The sequence below is a fragment of the Lissotriton helveticus genome, chromosome 1_1, assembly GCF_964261635.1.
Source record: "Lissotriton helveticus chromosome 1_1, aLisHel1.1, whole genome shotgun sequence".
NCBI lineage: Eukaryota > Metazoa > Chordata > Amphibia > Caudata > Salamandridae > Lissotriton > Lissotriton helveticus.
In genome coordinates, this window is record NC_136057.1 from 1607821963 (window position 1) to 1607843370 (window position 21408).

Genomic DNA, 21408 nt, shown 5'->3' on the forward strand with positions numbered 1-21408 from the left:
AGACACCGGCCTCCTAGGCATTGCCCGAGTGCCTGCATTGCCAATCCATCGCTGCCTAGTGTCATTCCTGCCCTCGCATGTGATTCATGCATGTTGTGCCATCTCCCTCAGTCGGGTCTCCCAACTCCTCCGTGCTGATGCGCAGCCTTGAACACCAACAGTGATGAATAGGAGTTCAATGGTCCTCTGACTAAGTCGATTTCACAGCTAAGTGGAGGTTTGGGGACATATGACAACATTTCAGTTTTTAAGTGAGAACATCTCAGCTGAATGCATCTTTTAACACAACAATAACGTTATGTTATCCTGTGCATCACTGCGTAGCGTGCAGAGCTACCCTCTTAGCACAAACTGTCAGCAATCAACCCAAAAGGATAGCACCAATCCTGCCCAGAAGAACTGCAGATTCATCAATCAGTCACCCACAAAGACAAAAAAACTTCACGCTGAAGACATATTGAAAGGTTATATTTAATCAGAAGAGGTTTACATGTAATATAAATATATATAAACTATATTGTACATGCTTTCTGTGGGCACTGTATTATTGCTCATAGTTAGAAAAGCATCCTCTGCACAAATAACTCGTTGTGACCTCGTCAAACTTAGTAGCAAAATTTACTTCTGTCACATTCCAACGCAACAAACATAGACACATTCATGATTCACATCCCCGTGTCTATCACTGTAGGCGGGGCCTCGTCTGCTATGCACTATACCAACTCCAGGAAGGGCTCCACTCTTTTGGTGTACCCTGCACCCCATCCAAGGTTTTTGGATTTTTTTGTCAGCATCAGATGCCTGAAATTCATAAGAATTGAAGTCCTGCCTTTAGTTCTCCTCAGGGGACTTACAGAGAAGACAAATGGAGAGGGGAGGTACTGACTTTTCCGGAGATGTAATTCTGACAGGAATTGACGCAGGGAGATTTCAAGATGGAGAACGTGAAGGAAAGACGCTGACATTTGTGTATGTGGACCATGTCTCGCACCTAAACAGGGGCGTAGGTCATGTGAATTTAAAACAAATACTAAAATGGCAGAGGCTGAACCTCGGGGCAGTGAAGAGCTCGGAGTAAATCCTTCCATCCCACAAAAAAACATTACCGCGAACGTCATCACAGAAGTGAGCTTTCCTCAAGTGTGGATCCATCATCCAGGGGATATCTTGACATTCTTTTTAAAACCCTTTAACCATCCCTCTCAACCAACACATCTTTCAACTTCTAGGTTATCAAAGCAGAGAAACAATAATAAATAAAAAATAAGCAAAACGTTAAAGTTCTAGCTGTTTGGTCAGTTTTAGATTCTTATTTCAAGAGCTTGACAGACAAGCAAGGCTTTAGGCAGTGTTTTTAGTCTTAGAAGATGCCCACCACCAGAATCAAGGGCTACTCCCTGATACACAAAGTATTTTCAGTTTTCCCTAACACTAACCAGTGGTAACTTTTATATTTCTTTCTTTTCTGAAAGCCCTAGCTTTAACAAGATGGCTGTTGTTCTTGCCCATTTTGCTCAGGGATGAGCCTGGACACCCAGTCTGGTATTACCAGGGAGCCAAGATGCATATTTTTTTCCAAAAGCTTTGAAATAAAAAAAAGGCTTTACAGATTTTTTTTATTGATTTGTTCTAATGCTTAAGTTGTCCGCTGTTTAAAGCCTAGCTTCCATCTCTATATCACACTGTCATTTTGGCAAAACTGAAGGTTTTTATTTTTCCTCGTTAGTCAAACTTGGGAGCAATTATAAACAGGCTAACTGCCAGAAATACAGTATTTAACACGGAGTACTAACTGCACATATTCCGTTATATTATGGTGTGGAGGCTGAGTGCAAGGGAAGTAAAGCGAGGGAAGAGAAAAACTGCCTTCAAAGAGCCCTCTGAACTTGAAGTCATACTCAGAAGTATCACAAGGTAAGGAAAAAGCAGCTGTCAACAAAACTACACTACCTAAATGTGGAGAACGTGGGAGTAAACACACAAGTCAATAATTTATATCAACACGCAAGGCTGGAACAATTTCTTAAATATTGAAAAAGATTGGACAGCTATCACACTGCTTTTGTGCTAAAAGAAAATCATCTGAGAAGGATGTTTCTGATTGCCCACTATAACATCCCCACCCTGTCATTATAGCAAAGAAATGTTTTGTAAAAAACACATTATAATAAAGTGCGCCCAGACTTTGTTACAGCATTCCTGACCCTGAAGCTGTGGCCCCACAAAGCCCAATATGTCCGCTAATAGCAGCAGTGTCTGGAGGTTTGCATCAGATGTACACTACATTGTTCTCTATAGTCCCGACCAGTCTCCTACCAAGATAAACGACAGGCTTGGAGGTAGGGCTAGCCTTTAGAATCGGAGGCCTTTTACTCCTTTTTTGGTGCCGATGCACACTTGAGGTGCATGTTGTACATATGCACAAAATCAGAGACCAAAAGGAAGAGCAGTTGAGTGAAATTCACTTCTGGTTTTATAATTTTTTTCGTGTTCGCCAGCACCGAATGACGTCATTGGTATGTCTATCACAAAACATGAAAGAGTTCAAATGGATGGTCGCCACTGAGGACACATCATTATTTTTCGACAGGTGGTAAGGAACATCAACAGGCAGTCGGTAGCATCAACAAGCAGCTGAGAGCACTGGAACCTGGCTGTGAGCATCAAGAGGCATAGCAAACACAACAAGATGTTGGACAGAGTGATGAAACTTTCAAACTAGTCACCCCCAATCAAGAGATCTGGGTTCAATCCATCATTTGTTTGCTCACTATGCCACCCCAGTTTGGACCTAGCCATGTGAAAATCAGCCTTGACCCTGCTCCTCATCAAGAGACAGTCATAAACATAGGTAGGAAGTTGGGAGTATTGACAATTGTTTGGGAGGTCAAGAACTGGGACAGAAGGTTGGTGCATCAAAATGCCTGATCAAGATCTGGCAAAAAACACACACACACAAAATCACACACAAACCTTCACAGAGGACCTGCCAATGAGTACAGTCTGTTAAAAGACTACACACCTGGTGGAGATATGATATGGTGCCAAAATATCTGACAGCGGTCTTCTGGCACCGTACCCAGTTGTCTTTGCGTGTATTAGGAAGGTGACTGATCTGCTGACAATTACATTGTTCAGAGCCATTTCACAACCACCCGCCCACTGCTCTAAGACAAGTAATGAGTGAACACTTTCCACCACACAACTACAGGTCAGTCTTGAATTCCACCCCAATACTACTAAACAACGTGGCTTCCCATGAGAGAGATTGCTGCAGAGAAAAGCCATCTTTTGTGGTCCCTGAAAGACTGCAGGAAAAAAGAGCAGCCAGCTGTGCTGTCAGTCGTGGTATAGACATTTCAGGTTCAAAGCTAGCCTTTACCCCCTCATAAAATCTCAATGCACTCAAAACCAATGGGGCGCTATCAAAAGAGCCAGGGCTACACTACCAGGGTGGGCTCTGTGCACACCATTGGCATATGTACCAACATAAGACTTTGAGAACGGAGACAAGGAAAAGAAAGATGGATCAATAAAGGAAAAGGGGGAGATGAGACCGAAAAGAGGATATAGTGCTGCAATCCCTGCTAGAAAATACGATTGTATGCCATAACTACTCTCATTGAGGAGGTGGGTAACCATGTAAGTACACACACACAAAAACTAAAAAAGTCATGCTACCTTCCTATCCCGCCCTTCTCACCTACACGCTCCTCCCAGAAGCTTATATTTTAGTAATATGGCACCTGACCTAAGTTTAGTTGAGTGCCAGGTGAATTAAAGGAAGGTCTTAGTTAGGCTTTTAGAAAGAGACATGTGGCTTAAATGCAGTTGGTATGTGAATTTAATGACTGCAGTAGTTCACTCTCGGTCTGAGGCGGCAGCGGATTTAAGTAACCATCTCACATTGTTTGGCTGTTGAGGTGATCATCTCTGCCACAGCTCCATTCTCTGTAGACATCTTATTAAAAGAACATGCGATAACTCTGGCTGAAACAGGAGCTGGGCAAAGCTAAGTTGTGAGAGTAAGAAGGCAGCGTCAGCAGACAGTGCAATATATCAAGGGCTGGAAACAGCTCAACAGAGAACCTAGGAGCAGCCACGGTCAGTGTCAGGGCTTGTGGAAGCAGCAGGGCCCTTTAAGAGTATTTGGTGGCACAACAGAAAGGGAGACTCGAGGACACAGTGAAGCAGTCGGAGCCTCAGGACTGTACCAATCAACTTTTAGGGCAGGATTCTGCTGCGTGAGCCATTTTGCTAGGATGTTCAATTAATTTCTGCTAATTAAAAAGTAAAATGATCTTTTTTTCATTTCAGCGTAATTGCTTTTGGATTTGCTTCAGTCGAAGGAAATGCTCCTGACCTCTACGCCTTTCCTCGCGTTTCTCTGGCCTGCCGCCTGGCCTGTGCCTCCTGGCTGGACTCGTCCCCGGGGTACTGTCGTCTTGAGAGGCCAGAACAAAGCACGAACCTCGGGCCAAGCCAGCGGAGCGACAATCGCACCGCAACTCAGTCCCAACACGACCCTTACTCCTGTCTAGTTTTTTTTTAGACGCCAAACACTTTCTTTTTATGTGTTACAACACTGAATTAGTTTTCAAAAAAGCATTTACTCGGCGTACTGTAAAATAAAAATGCCGCATATGAGTATAAGATGCGCCCAGCCCGTTTTCTAGTTATTCAAAATATGTGTTTTTGAACATTTTTGCCGAGGAATCTCCACACAGTATAGACGTTTCTCGGTAGAGCACTCATTGGTGTGTTTTATTTGACTGAATGCTGCCAGGAATGCTCCTTCATTTTTAATTCCCTCGGAGACAGAATTATGCTTAATGTTAATTTACTGTCTAATATAGAGTCAATGGGGCTTTTTTTAATACTCTGTCTGTCATATTGTCTCGGTGTACCCTAGATCTGCTGCTGTCCTGTCATCAAAGACGCTGAGTAGTGACCCAAGGCAATGGGTAAAAGAGAAAATGTAATATTGTTGAAGTAGTCCAATGGCTAGCTCGCTGTTTGTAGAACCAACAGATCCGTGTACTAATCGCACCTTATGATGTTGCATGATGCACGGAAAACCACTTGGCCTGCCTGGGCATCAGTTACCTTGCATTTTTCGATTTTCTACAAATAAACTAATTTTGAATCGAAACGGGAACAGTTCAAAGGGAGCCCAAGGAGAGCAACTTCTTTTTGAGGGTACTCAGGGCTCGAGTCGGGGTACCACGCGGGTGGACGGAGTCCCCCACTTATGTTCTTATAGAATGGGGGCAGCGCTAGGAATCAACAGTGATAATGTAGCAAAAATAGGCCAATACCCCTAAAACAAAAAAAGTCAAAACAGAGAAAAAGAGGATTACACACAAATCCAAACAAACTTGGTGATGACACGTTTCCTCTAAAAGCGGAGAAACGAGAGGCAGTGCCTGTGGACAGGCATACACACTCAAAAAGGGCAAAACTCAAAAGTAAACACAACTCTCGTAATAGGACATTGCACATTTTACAACATGTGTCAATGAAACACCTACGCATCTCTCTCTCTCTCTCTCTGTGAGAAAAGTGAACCATATATTCTTACTGTGAGTAACGAGTGATGTGAGTGTGGCGAGGGAGTAGACCGAAACTGAAATATGTGTCAAAGTATACATATACACTTTGTTCCTCACGAGCAGCACACAGCCCAATGTAGATAGACCCTCACTGCCAGAGGGAAAGGCTCTCCCCTGGGACTACAGGGCACAAGGGGTGACCAGGAATTTATTTCACTGCAACATGCTTCAAAACGGAGAACGAATGGTGGAAGGGGCCGCGAACATCTACAAACAACAATGCACCCACATGGACTCTACCTATTACTGCTGTGACCACTGTAATAATACACTGAACGGTAAAGGCCAAAACATGGCACACCACACCAAGAACATCACAACCAGATACCCGTTCGGTTGTGGAGCACTCTTGCACACACTGCTGCTCCACTGCGTCCTCTCAAGAAACCGTTTTAACAGGAAGTAAATGTGTGGACAAGAGCAGACCCTGTGACAAATACTGTGTTTTCACACATGCATAAGCACACTTCCATTCACAAACCGGCAGCACAGCTATCAATTAACAGTGCAACAATGCACACGGGTACCCACGCATATTATCTGTTTCTGTCACAAACACATATTGTATTATCCAGTGTCTTATACACATAGGCAAACACATATATGCCCAGAGTCTAACATGTACACTCACATTTACATACTGGCACAGACATTGACACACATGGGTACTGTTACAAGTACACAGAGGCCCAGAGACACCTTCTTTCTCAAATATGTAGCATCTAACACAAATAGTCTCTCTCCGGAACGCACACACCAACATCCACAATTCACACTGAACTGTTTATATATATACAGATCTTTGTTAACATACCCTAATACACATTAACATGTTGCACCCACGTACTGCTACCTTTTGACACTTACGCGCTTCATCATACAGTCCAGTATAGTTAAGGAAACCCACATACAAGCTCGGGACCCGAACATTGATACAAGCAGAGAATCCGTATGAACAGGGGACTTTACTATTTACAGTAACACATTCAGAGACTTGCACATGTTTTATGCACACCACAACACATAGACAGGCCCTGTTACATACAGAACCGCACAATTGTTTCATTGCCTTACCTACAAGGTGCTCTGCTGTGAAATTCACCTTTGTCCATGCGCTACATAAACAAGAGCACAAGAAGCCAAACACAATGTTCCAGTCCACTTTGGTAAGACCAACTTGATGAGCATGCATTCTAAGGCATGCTCCTATGGTCTGTCTGTGATGTGTTCGGTGTTTCAGTACTGTGGTCAGTACCGCTTTCCCTAAATGAAGCAAAAGACAAACTACACCATTACAAAGCCACCACTGTTGACAGCATGCCCAGGCCTTAAGTCAGGGTTTCATATTGATTGCCAAATATGCAAGTCATCTTCAACCAAATTCATTATTTGCAAATTGGCGTCATTCACATAATTGTAAATAACATGCAAACTAACTGAACAATACTGTTTGGTGCGTCGACTAGCCCAACTCTAGCCACATGCCTCAAGACTAAAGAGACAACCCTGAGCTGATGAGAAGGAGGTATAGAGAAAGAAAGGAAGAGAAAGACATAGAATAGAAAAGGCAAGTAGAAATGAAGAAGTAGGGGGGACTGAAAAAGGGGTTGAAAGGATGCCATGAACTTGGAGAGGAAAAAAGAAGAGGCAGAGAGAAGGAGAACATACAAAAAATGGGGGATTCTCACTGAATGAAGCAAAGAAGGTGGTAAGTGATCTCGCACATTGACGAGTTAACCCTTCACCAAAAAGTACAGAGCTTCAAGGGATTCATTAAATAAGGTGATTACAATTGGTCAATACTTTTATTTTATAGTTGATTACCGAATTATTCCAAACTAAAAAAAAGAACGGTGGTAGAATTATACAATGGAAAAATAAAAAATGCGGAGGAAGGGCAGAGCGATCACAAAAGGAGGCGAGGATCAAGTGAATAGATGCAGTAAGGGAAGATGGGAACCCCTCCCCCCCAGCTCTCCTGTTTTTCTCCCACGGTATCGATCTCGGCCAGTTACCTGCAGTTAAGTCCCAGCCAGCACTGTGAAGGCGCTAATGGCCTGAGCCGCTTCCCCTGCTGCTGATTGAGGGCACAATTGCGAAATTATTTATGTGCCTGACATTCTAACAAATCAGCAGATGTTATAGTCACCATTCGGTTATTATGGGGCGGCCATAACGGCGCAGGCCGCAGCGGCAACTAATCAGCGAATAATGAAGTCACTCAGGGATGCAGTGCACGCGGCCACCTCAAGGGGGCGGGGCAGGTGGAGGCGACTGTCTCACAGCTCCGCCACTCTGGGGCCATCCTTTATGTAGAAGGACTCCCAGTCCAGCTCATTACCTAGGGAGGTGCCCCATACAAATCAATACATATGGAGCCCAGAGCTCATCCTTTTAACCAAGGAGAGGCCACCCAGACAGCTCTATGTCTGAGGAGTACTCTTAACATTGTTGTATGACAGAAGCACGCTTAGCTGAAGCACGCACGACTCTACAACGCCGTCCTAACCACAAATGCGTCTAAACCATGCCTTCCTTTAACATGTATGCCTTTAGCCCACAATTTTGTGGTAAAGGAATGATTGGTAAAGAGATATGCGTGGTAAAGATTAGCACTAGCCCGACCCCCCCGACCTAAGCCCTAAAATCATATCCCTTTACTTAGCCCCCCAATCCTGAGGTCTAAAACCTACCCTGCCCTGCCCTTAAAACTACCTCTTCCCCTCCCCCACCCAGAGGCCTAAAACCCTGCCGACATTACAAGTGAATTAGTATTGGTTTGTTACACGTTGGTCCCTGGGCTTTTCTTAATTGCTATTGACCTTTTGTTGCCTGTGATCAAACAGCTAATGCTGCATGAAACGAAAATTTACCGAAATGCCTCATTATTTTCTGTTATCTTTCTGAGACGCCTCCACACCGGGGGCGGTGGGGGGGGGGTGTGATAGCACCTGCCACACCCCTTGTTCTAGTGCCCCTAAGTCAGTAGAGGAAAAGTGGGAAAGGAGGGTTGCAACAGGAGAAACGAGGAGTTTGGTGGAGCCATGATGAAAAATGAGGATGTAAGACGTTGCAATGCAAACTATTACAACACATACTTTTACAACTCCGTTTTTACAATGCAACTTCCATTACAACGCATGCGCTTACAACGCAAGCCATTACAACGCATGCACCATTACAACGTAATTTACTATTTTAACACCGCCGGGTGCTTACCTCAGGGAAGGTGTTGTTCAGCATTGTAATGGAACTTGTGTTGTATTGGCTGCATTGTAAAGCACTACATTGTAATGCCTGCATTGTAATGGATGTTTCCCGAAAAATGATAATGAGCAGAGGGGATAAGTGCAGGTCAGAAGGACGAAGGAACTTAGAGGATGTGAAAAGAAGGGAGAGAAGGTGGTGGGAGAAATTGTACACTAGCATGTGGACTGTTGGAACTACTGGATAAGCCCAACTGATCTTACCCCTAGACAAGCTTTCACAAGTTCACAGCCTGGGAAAACAACTAAGTCCTACTGTTCAACCTTCTGGTGTGCTATCAAGAAGCTTCCATTTGTTCCCTCATACAGCTCACTGCACAGTACAGCTGCTTATGCTACATATTGCTCAATAATGCACATCCAGACCTGTGCTCCCCTCAAAGTCTAACACTTCATATGCAGCTCAATGTTCTATGTGATGCTCTAAAAGCCAATACACTGCTGAATGCTTCACATAAGTCCAGCACTCCCTATATAGCAGTTCTGTACTCCCATACAGTGCCCAGTGCTGCACACACAGGTCAGTGCTTCAGTACAGCTGCAGTAGAGGTCCATGCTGCACATACAGTTCAATATTCTAAATATAGCTTGCATTGTATACCCTGCCCTGTGCTCAGCATTTACGTCAATAATCAAACATATTTCTCATCGTCGCCCATGCTGCAGATTGCTCTACATATAGTGAATGCTCCCCCATACCACTCAAGGATCAATGCACAAGTTTGGATTCTACATACTACTCAATGTTTCACATACAGTCCAGTGCACTCCATACATCTGACCATTCCATGTACAGTTCTTGCCTCATATACTGCTCAATGTGCTGCATACTGGAAAAATGTATCAGAAGATCAGTGGAACAATGCTCTCTACTCCCACCTCCCAGACTCTACACACAAACCTGAACAAGCAGCTAAAAACTTTTCACAATGGGTCGCACAATGCACCGACACCATCGCCCCAGCCAAGACCACCAAGGCCAAAGGACCACGCAAAAGAGTCAGCTGGTTCACGGAAGATCAGCACTCCACCAAAGGCCCTGCCAGCAACCAGAAAGGAAGTGGCACCTCAGCAAAAAGACGGAAGACCACACCGCACTCAGGACTGCTCTCAACCAATACCACCACATCCTGAAAGACACCAAGAACACCCTGACAGACCCCATTGAAGAGAGCACAAACCACAGCAAGGAACCTTTTGCCATTGTAAGGGAATTCTCCAACCCCGCAGCGACCAAAAACAATATTACACCCACCCAGGAACTGTGCGACAACCTTGCTGACTTCTTCCATGACACGATCTCTTACATCTATGAACATTTCAAACGCCAACTCTCTTACACTGACAGAATCAACCAGCTCACACCCAAGGACACAAACACCAAACTCCTGCTCACCCACTAAGACCTCCTCACCACGAAATATACCATTTCTATCATGAACTCCGTGCAGTCAGGATCACCCACAGACCCTTGCCCCCACCATGTCTTTAGCCTCAGACACAAAACGATTGGCGACGAGCTCAAGAATGTCAATAACATCTCCATCACGAAGCCTCCTTCCCACAGGATTGGAAACACGCTGATGTGAGGCCCAACATGAAAAAAAAATCTGCGGACCCTGCCAAACTGAAGAACTACCAGCCCATCTCGCTGCTCCTCTACCCAGCTTAAGTCTTTGAGAAAGCGATCAACCAGCAACTCACCCAACACCTAGAAGACCACAACCTCCTGGACCCCCTCCCAATCCGGATTTTGAGCTAACCACAGCACCGAGACAGCCCTGATTGCGGCCACTAACAACATCAGAGTCCAACTGGACTGTGGAGAAACGGCCGCCCTCATCCTCTTGGACCTGCCCGCAATGTTTGACACTGTCTCCCATTATACCCTGCTAAACAGAGTCCACCACCTTGGGATCCAGGGAGATGCCCTCAAATCCCCTTCCTTTACCGGTAGAACCCACAGGATCTGTATTCCACCTTTCACCTTGAAACCCAGAAAGATCATCTGCGGAGTCCCACAAGGTCCATCCCTCAGCTCCACCCTCTTCAACACCTACATGACCCCTCTTGGCTGACACCGTTGGAGCGCACAGACTCAACATCATCTCCTACGCTGACGGCACACAGCTCCTCCTCTCTCTATATCCAAAGACCACTCCACCACCAAAACCAACTTTCACAGATGCATGGTGAACGTCACGTCACGTACTGGATGAAGGACAATTGCCTTAAATTCGGACAAGACAGAAGTCCTCATCTTTGGAACCAACCCCTCGTCATGGATTGATAAGTGGTAGCTCATGGAACTCGACTGACCTTCCGCCCTCACAGATCACGCACAAAATCTCTGCATCATACTAGATAGAAAGCCAGTCATGAAGAACCAAGTTGATGCAGTCTTATCCTCCTCCTTCCTCACCCTCCGCATGCTCTGAAAGATCTTCAGGTGGATCTCAGTCAACACCAGAAGGACGGTCATGCAGGCACTCACCACCAGCCGATTGGAGTATTGAAACACACTCTATGTAGGAATCACCGCATGCCTCTTGAACAGACTCTAGATTATACAAAACTCAGCTGCAAGACTCATCTACACCTCCTCAGAATGACCCATATCACACCCCATCTTAAGAAACTGCACTGGCTCCCAAATCAGAAGCGATGCCAGTTCAAGATGCTAACCCACGCCTATAAAGCATTGCACAACGAATGACCGGCACACATCAATAGACGCCTGGCCTTCCACCAATTGACCAGACACCTTTGCTCCTCATCCCTCTCCCTCTCAGACACCCCACCGATCCACCGAACCAACAGTGGAGGACGTTCCTTCCCGCACTTGGCAGCTAAGGCATGGAACAACCTCTCCATGCACCTCAGGACCACACTGCCGCTCCAGCAATTGAGGGAAGAACTCAAGACCTCGCTATTTGAATGTTAATTCCACTACGCAGCAGATACTTCTCCAGCTCCTTGAGACCCTCTTGGGTGATTTGCTGCATTCTATAAATGCTTGATTGACATACAGTACGGTGCTTAACGTATAGTCCCAGCCATCTCACAGAGATCCTTTTTCACATAGAGCTATACTAATTCCATCCTCAGCCTGCCCTTAAGACAAATATGCAATAGTGATACATTATCTATGGAGCAACTTATGGAGAAATAATTCAAACTAGGGCAATATGTATAAAAGAAATATTGTTCACCTTGCAATACATTATCAGGCTTCGTTCAAGTATGTTTAGTGCAAGTGGGAGATGTGGTGAAAGAATAAAACTTCAAGGGTATACGCCTTGGCTAGACACACAGGGCTTTCAGCTGCACGATATCTGAGCATCAGCTGGGGGCTGGTCCTACAATAATTCCCCCTCAAAGTGATACCACTAATGTCAACATGGTCTTATTGAAAGAATAAAGGGACTATACAAAAGGCAAAATATTTTGCCAGGAAAGGTCCTTGCACCAGAGCTGCAAAAAAGGGATGCAACGACTAGCAGAGAAAATAAACCGTCAATGGCTGACAATTGTATACCTTGATGAACTAACTCCAGGTATAGTGCCTTCCGACTTCCACAGCAACTACCAACTCAAACGTGGGACGCAGTCAGTAGATGTACTCCGCACATTGCTTCTCTTGGAAGAGACTGCCACCTGTTTCTAAGGAAAGAATGTTGAAAGTCTCTGACTCTTTTGTACTTGAATTAAAGGTAGACTTTTAGCAATACAAAAAACATTGACCCAATAACCAAATCCTGCATGTTGACTTGTGGTATATATCCATTCACAGCAAACAGTTCTGGTCCTATGCATCGGAAAGCTCGACTAAGTCAGCTGGTGGGAGAAAACGGTGCAAAATCTGAAAATGTAAAAGCAACTGGAGGCTGCTGAATGTGGTGGGCAAAGGAGGAGAGAGAGAGAGACATGCTTACAGTCAAAAGATCGTCCACACAAAAGTAAACAAAAATGGTTATTGTAAGGTGGTCTCACTTAATGGTAACCTGAAGGCTATTAAAAGGTCACACAATAAATTTACCCAGATGGGTTACTCAAAAATGAATGGGTCATGCGCGCTATAAAAGAAGTGGCTGTCCACATGCTCTTGGAAGGCTGCTAGGCTGCAGTCCGAAGACAAGCGCTCTTTACAGACTGGGCACTCGCGCCGGGTGGTGCAGCCAAGCCTAGCCACCGGGACACTGTCAGCGGCTGTCGTTACCCTCTGCCACGTCTGTCCATTGGCGCTGCCCCTGAAAATAGAAAAACATGAGTCATAAGTGTAAAGTAAAAAGCTCAGGGCGTACAAGTATGGGAAATACCTGCTACATGAGATCATAAGCCTATAGAATATGCCATTTATGTAAAGCTTTCATCTTTAAAGAGCAGATAAATGTTCCTAACCAGGCGGGCTCAAAACCAGCCATAAGCAAAATCACATTGTAAAGAGGTACACCAAGTATTAAGAAATCAAAAAAAAGGCAAAGCAGCCCTTGAAAAGATAAGGATTTTCATGTGCTGCTCTAAAAGTCTGCAACTGACTCCTCGTCAACATTCACCAAGCTGAGTCCCTGTCGTGGGGTTCATAGAACGACCCAGACCAGAGTGGAGTTTAAGGTTTGCTTAATTTCTCTGGTTCACTCTCTCTGAAGGAATTGAACAAGCAATATTTGGCTGCATAATAAGTGGATTGAGGCCTTAGGTTTCCGTCTCCATATTGTGACCTTTGGTTTCTTACTCAAGGGCAGGCTCCTTTCCTTTTCCTGGTCTGTCCCTCAGGGAAATGGAAATGAGTAGAGACCTTAGTATACATGCTTAAACAGACCAAATTAGCCTCCACCATTTAACACCTGTGTACATGAAATACCGGCGGGGATGCTTAAGAATTTTGTCGCGTCTTTCCCTACCGGATACGTGCAGGACGTGGAAGTGAGGAAAAGGCAAAAAAAAAAGGAATAGCACACTGACCCCAGTGAACCCAGTGCCCCTCCCTTTTTGTGGTTGTTCACCGTGCACATGTATTTCTCTGGGATTTTCTCAGGGTTGACTCAAATTAGTTTAGGTAAGCCATCATCAATGCTTTCTTCCTTATAGCCCAACTAAATACCACCGTGCTTGCGCCCACTAAAAAGTCGACATGCCTCGATTTGCTGCTCTGCTCTCTCCTGACCGGTTTCTCAAGGCAATGCCGACTTCCCTCCATGCTGTTTATTCTGGTTCTCTGTCCTCTGAAGTCTTCTTCCTGCTCCAGCCTGAGACATGCCTCCCTGTGGGTATTTGCCTTATCAGCAGTCTCGGAGAATCGTATGGGAGTGGCCTGCACGGCCACTAGAATGCTTGCCTCTATTGGTCCGGACTCCTGGGGCATATATTAGGGTCGTCTCCTGAAGTTCCACCGACCGGTTGATCACAGTGCCTAATTACCTTTACAAAATATACTATTTTGGACGGTTCCCTCAGAGGTCCCTATGCTCTCTTTGATATTTCATATTGTGCTGTTCTCTGCCTCTACTTTCACTGATGTGTATTGTAGTCTGTTTCTCTACTCACAAACTATATTATCTATAAATCTAGTAACGTGCATGCAAACAATAACTTTGGGTAAGGATTTAATCTATAAATATCATAAATAAAAAATAATCTCCATGCCTTTGTTGACCTGCTCTATTTCCTAGAAGAACGTTAAGCATCTGTCCTAGAGTGTAGATACTACTGGCAGGTTGTGAGTGAATGATGGAAGAAAGAAGTGATTTTACTGTAAAAATCATTTTGTAATTATTGATTAACATACTCTGCATCATGCTTCCTTTTTGTGACTGGGCTCGGAATGGTATTTAGTTGTTCTTAAAATGTAATGGACCATAAACGTCTCGAATGCCCCACTGTGATGTACGCCTATCAACCACAACTGTCAAACTGTAGAAGGCATCTCTTTTTCAGCGACTGGAATTGAAAGTGTTTCCTGCCCAACTCAACCATTAAACTAGAGAGGGAATGCCAATAGCAAAACTAATATACAAAAATATATGTGTTTCTCTGATAGTTAACCTTTGCAGCCAGCCTTGGCTTTAACAAATATTTTAAAGAAGATTAAAGATCTCTTATAACCATTGCTATCTGCTGACTTAAGGGGTGGGGGAGAAGGATGTGCAAGAAAAGCATTTGCTCATTAAGAAACACCCAGTTGTAGCCCTGTATATGAAATGTTTTCCATACAATTTCCACCAAGCAAGACCTAGCATTTCATTAAAGGGAAAGTGGGGTGATCAGTAAAATAGGAGTGGGAAAGGAAAGTAGTCTCACCAGACCCGACAGCAAGAGGCCGGCGCATCAAATCAGAAAATTGTCTACAGTCCCAATGCAAGTCTACTATCTAGAAGGGAAACCTTCAGGTGAAATAACAATGTCTGCCTCAGGTTGAATCAGGACTCCTTAAATATGGATGTGGGATGTTTTGAGGATCAGGGAAGGATCTTGCATTAGACCATCTTGTATGACCCAGCAAACGGGGGAAAAAGTCTTATACCCAATGACAATGTCAAGCGAAGTACAATTAACAGGAAAACTTTACACACACAGATTTAATTGATCAGGTTATATAATGCAGGGATTTTATGAAATAATACCATTATGAACACCCTAAGTAAGTTGAATGTTAACCTTTCACTGAAGACAACCCCCAAACCTCACCCTTATCCTAAATTCTGCGCTCAACTCAACCCTAATTTTAACGTTGAGCCCTTCTATAATATATGATAACTTTACCATTGCCTCTCAAGTATATGTGATTTTTGCTTTCTGTACATCTCTTAAATTTGACTTGTATCTTTATGACAATACCCTAAAATACATTTTTTTCAAAGTATTTTGTGTGGAATGGTATCTACTTATAAAAGTTTCATTGAAGTGGCATACTTTCAAGATGAATAGCCTGCAAGTGAACAGGAGGCGTGCAGTCATTCAAATTAAATTATGGACAATACAGTATTCAATTGGAAAGGAGGCATACAACTAATTAAATGAAATGTTGAAAGTTCAGTCTGCAAGTGAAACTGGGGTCCCACAACCAATTGAGTGAAATCACGGCTCCAAATAACCAACTGTATATCTGAAGCATATTCTGCTAAAAAAGCAAACAAGAGCTATACATTTCAGCTATCTTACAGTTGCCAGAATGTGGATCATTTTAGGATTTCATTTCTTGAAGAATACTTGTCAGGAAGTAAATTAATTGTCTGTCCAAAGAATAATTCAGGCTCTAAATGTTTTTTTCGCTACTCTTCTTTGTCTGTGTTCCAAAAATAATGGAACAATCAGTATCTGCATAGACTGTTGTGAGTCTAATGCCTTTGCATATCAGACAGCTATCCAGTGACCTGCACTGATAAACCTGTAAACAAACTAGACATCACAATTTGCCTTAACTGAGGCAACCTCATTAAGTAGCAAAAAACACAGTTGATGGACAGAATGTAGAACAATGTCTAGCTATCCAGGCTGAATGAAGGCTGATAGCCAGAAACCGGTCCTTGGATGCTTGATTCCGGTCTGGGAAAGACATGGCTTGGTAGTTCGGACTGGACTGTTCCCATGAGGCACAGGGTCAGAGCTGATTTGCATATAGCCAGTGTCTAACCCAGGGTGGTGTGGAGTGCAAAAAAACCGATAGATTTAGGCCCAGATCATTGTACTGGGGTGAATGTATGACATTGTTCTACATTCTGTCCATCAACTGTGTTTTTTGCAACCTCATTAAGTATACTGGCATGTGGCCCCGACTGACAAGACTGGATAATGGTCTGTTCTTATCATCCCAATGGGATTATTTGAGTTTTGGGTGAGGCTCTTTTGTATAAAGAAGTGAATCTACACATGTGGGAATTCAAAGGCCCACTGCGCTGGATGAAATACAATAGCATACAAAAAAAGAGTAGATGGGTTCCTGGGGTCAGGAAGACCAAAAACATGTTAAGTACATATAAAAAAGTGGACACATTAAGAAAAGAGCATTTTTGCTTAAACTGAAACTAGGCTTACACCAAATCAGAGCCGCTTCACCACTGAAACAGACCCACACTAAGGGGCCGATTAGGATGGCGGATGGATTGCCCCTGCCGGGCTGGCGGTAGCCACCGCCGGCCCGGCGTGGGCACTCCGTCCGCCATCCTGACATAAATGACCCCCGCCACATTAGGATGGCGGGGGTGTCCGCGGCGGACGGCAAGACCGCCTGCCGCTTTTCCACCGGGGGTGGGGGGGTGCACATGGGGGGGTACCTATGGTACCCCCCTGCGTTTTAAAGCACAACATGGCAGGCACCGCAGGGTGCCCGTCATGTTGTGCTTTGAAACGCACAACATGCATTTTTAGCATTGCGGCGGACGGTGCTTTCAGCACCGCCCGCCGCAATGTTAAGAATGCGGGATGCACCCGCCACTGTGGCGGTGCATCCTAATTCGCTGCACGGGACTTCCGCCCCTGTGGCGGGCGGTCCCTTCTTACGATGGGATGGCGGACTGACAAAGTCCGTCCGCCATCCTAATCGGTCCCTAAGTGTTTCATTGTAGCCACCAGCCACAATTTTTACCCTGGCAGAGCCAACTGAACAAGCTTCTGGCTGCTGTCACAAAGTAAAAGTCGCTCTTGCATAATTAGCTTAATCAAATTCTGCCAAGACTGTGGCTTCTGTACAAGCCATGACTGGCATCACCAAAGTGCTGACTCTACAATAAAAATCCCAACTCCTCTTTGGAAAATAGCCAGCCCTTCTCACTTCTGTACAAGAATTCTCTTCAGTTGCGTTACAATAGCTCCCGCGTGTGGGCCCCCGAGTTCCAGGGGGCTCCCACCAGCACTGTGCTCGGGCGGGCTGAAAGCTCCTGACGAGGCCCGGAATGTATTGGGCCCCCTCTATGCACTTTGCATGGGACTCTCCTGCACGTTTTCTTACGCCACTGATTCTCTTTGACTCTTGCCTAAGCTCTTATGGTGACTTTTGTCAAACAAAGGAAACAGCTCATTCTTAGCATGGTAACTGTATGCTGCTAGGTCTCCCACATTGTGCCCAGCATCAAGAATGGATTCCTTGCAGTGGAGCTGGCTTCTGCCCCGGAAATAAGACTTGTGCCCATAACCTGCTCCGGAAAGGCAGTGGCTGTGCAGGACAATAGGCCCTACATGTTCTTGGCTATTAACCTTTGCTCCTACTCTGGTAACAACAATGGATCACATCTAAAAATGGAGAGGATTCCAGATGTGAAACTGTTTCTCAGTACAATTATACCACAGCCTCACACCTCAGTGTTGAAACTGGTTCCCTCCCCACAGTACAATGGTTTCAGCACCTGTGATGCCACGGTTTCCATATTCTGCAATGCAACTCTTTCCAGACACTGCAATGCAACTGGCTTCAGGCTCTGCAATGAAACTGGATAGTCTGGGAGTTCTGGACCCTCACTCTCCATCTCTACCTTGAAACTGGTTCCCGGCCTTGCAATACAATGGATCCAGCACCTACAACACAGATGTATCCATATATTGCAATGAAACTGGCTGCACAGTCTACCGTACAACTGGCTCCAGGCTTGGCAATGGAGAGGGTGCTCATTAGAGTACCGGAACACACACCCATCAGGAACTGCTTATGACCATCACTCTGACAGCGCAACAGTCCCTGATTCCGAATGGGTACTTGTCAAAGACGGATTGGTAACGCGGGCACTCGGGCAATGCCTGAGGGGCCGGTGTCCTAGTTCCAGCTGTGGGCTGCTTTTTTTTTAGTAGAGTGGGGGCGATTTGGGTGCATTCTGCCTTGTTCGGATACTGCCAGTGGCCCACTGGGTGCCTGAGTGGCCTTTCTGGAGGCAGATGGGTGTCCATTACCTCTTTTATCAACAGGCAGAGGTGTCACTCCCTTTCTCTTGCTGGGCCGACCCATTAATATATGCATATTGAGTGGGGCAGGGGGCCTGAGCAGAAGTGGCCTCACTTGTCTTGTTTTCAGGTGTGTTTCACCAGTGTAAACTAATCCGTGCCGTTTTTATTACCTCCACCCCCCCCCCTTTTTTGGGATACAATTTCGCCGAAACAGTGTTTTGAGGAAAGGCAATATGCTAATGTGGGCCACTTCTTTTAGCGTGCCTGGGCAGATTTGTAATCCCAATCCAACCCTGGTACTTGTGAAAGATAAGGTACTTCTTACCACGATTGTACTGGAACTGCCATTTCAGCGTGTTTTTTTTCCAGATGCATCTGCCAACCATCTCTGATCATAGACAGAAGCCCACAATAGTACATCAGAAACTCTTATATAATTATCTTTATTTTTTTTTAACATTGGCCAAACGACAAAGCAAACATGGTGGAGTTTTACGGTCTATTCTTGGTCGGTCTTATTATCCTCTCTTGCTCTACGCTGTCAGTCTTGAATGAGATAAATGAACTCAGCATCAGGTTTAAAAATTCGATACACTCTACTGCTATGACGTCTGTTCTCAGCACACGAGGGAAGATTTCACTACTTCTGGGCTACATACTAATTCTGGATGGATGAGTGTATAATATGGACGTCTGCACTGATGCTGTGTATGCTGTACTCTACTGAGTGTGATGCTTCGGTGCACTGGCTTTGCTGTACGAAGCTTGCGTTGCTGCTCACAGTACTTAAGAGTGAGTGTCAGCGTCGGATTGGTAACGGGGGCATTCGGGCATTGCCCGAGGGGCCGGGGTCCGAGTTCCAGCTGAGGGCTGCTTTTGAGCAGCCTGGGGGCCGATTTGGGCGGTGTCTCTGTTGTTGGACTATACCGCCAGCGGCCCAGTGGGTGTCTGAGTGACCTTTCTAGAGGGAGATGGGCACTCATTATCTCCCGTATAGAAGCAACTGGTAGAGGTGTCACCCCGTTTCTTTCGCTGGGCCTCCCATTAATGTAGGCATACTGAGTGGGGCAGGGGGCCTGAGCAGAAGTGGCCTCACTTGTTTTCAGGTGTGTTTCACTAGTGTAAACTGATGCTTGCATTTCTTTACCCCCGCACCCCCTCCCCCTTTTTTTATGTAAAATTAAGCTGAAAGCAATGATTTGAGGGAAGGCATTATGCAAATGTGGGCCGATTTTATTATGAGTGCCCGGGACGATTTTTAATCCCAATCCAACCCTGGTGAGTGTGTGTCTGGCTATATGGGAGGCACCTTGCAGTGCAGCTGTATGTGCTGTGTTTGTTCTTCTTGTGATGGAAGCTGCCACTAACTGGGCAGCACGTCCTGTGAGGGAGGGATACGTGCAGTGCTGCGGCAGTCGCATCTACTACACCTGCGCTGCCTGCTCTATGTGCGACGGAAGTGTGCACTGCCTGAGCTTTTCACGTATCATGAAATAAAAAAAAACATAAAAAATAGACCCCGCCCTCGGGCTTGTTGCGCTCGCAATAGAATGTATGTGCTGGCAAAGAAAACAATAAAGAAAGGAAATAACATTTCGATCGGCGGCTCTGCGGCTGAAGGGAGAACAATCCCCCACCTCTCCCAAGGGCCCAACCACTGGCTGCCTTGTGTTTCTTTGGCAGGGGGCGGCGCTGAAGCGGCATCCAGCAGCACCCCGCACTGCACGAAAGAACCACCGCGCACAGCCATTTTCTGAAAATATCCATCTCACTTGCAAATGGTTCCTTCTCCCCCATCGTCTGCCACCGCCGCCCCCTGCAACCCCCGTTTATTTCCCCCCTCTCTCTCTTCGTCTCTGTCTGCCGGAGAATAGAATCTAATGATGCTGAAAATTGATTCGGAAACATCTGACAAGCGCGCTCCATCTTCCCCCCTCCTCCGCTGCCATTTTTATGGCTGGCGGTTGTAAAAGTCATCTTTACTCCCACTAGAGTGACGGAAATTTATCTGTTTCCCCCTCCGTACAAGATGGCTGCCGCGCCCGCCCTGGGCCTGCCGCCCTCCCTCTGCTCGCATACCTAAATTCCCTGTGTGACCTGCTGCCCTGCGCCATTGTCACTGCGGTAGAAGTTGAGGCTGGAAGATGTGGAACGGGCGACGCGCTGCGCCTTAAGAAGAGCCGGGCATCCCCTCAAATGGGCACAGCCATGCCAGGGTCTGTCGCGCGCAGTCTATGAAGACTGTTGATGTTTCTCCTTTAGGAGGCACAGTTTAGAAATTACTGCTTAATGTGTTAACGTCCCCCCCACTTCAGAGGAACTAACATTTTCACTCAAATGTGACAGTAAGACAAACTGGATTCGATCTCGTCAGGGTACTTTAACAAAGATCTGCACACTTAAGAATGGCGACTTTGGCTCACTCTCGCATCTCACTCCCACTTTTCTCTTCTAGTTTTTCACTGCCTCCTTAGTTTGCTTCTCCTCATAGTTCACACTTGCACGGTTCCCATCGCGCCCTCTTAATTTGTTAGTGGCCTCGTTCTAGATCTCTGTCTCTGACCATCTCTGGTAGCCTGAGTTCTGCTGGCTCTGCTATAGGCCCCTACAGTAGTACAGTGGACCACCGGCCCATCTTTTCCTCTTCATTTACTTTT

The 21408-nt window shown here is 45.5% G+C and overlaps 1 protein-coding gene across 4 annotated transcripts in view; it reads right to left on the bottom strand.

The window, feature by feature from the left end:
* Positions 1 to 457: 457 nt before the first annotated feature.
* The window catches only part of CALCOCO1 (calcium binding and coiled-coil domain 1), a 263977-nt gene continuing 243026 nt past the window's right edge, over positions 458 to 21408 (bottom strand). For 2 of the 4 annotated variants that reach the window (XM_078688018.1, XM_078688026.1), the window contains exon 15: positions 458 to 13128. In XM_078688018.1, the coding sequence (XP_078544144.1) occupies positions 12927 to 13128 (202 nt within the window). In that variant the 3' untranslated portion in view covers positions 458 to 12926. The remainder of the gene's footprint in view (positions 13129 to 21408) is intronic. The other 2 variants (XM_078688043.1, XM_078688035.1) reach the window with 2 other exon arrangements.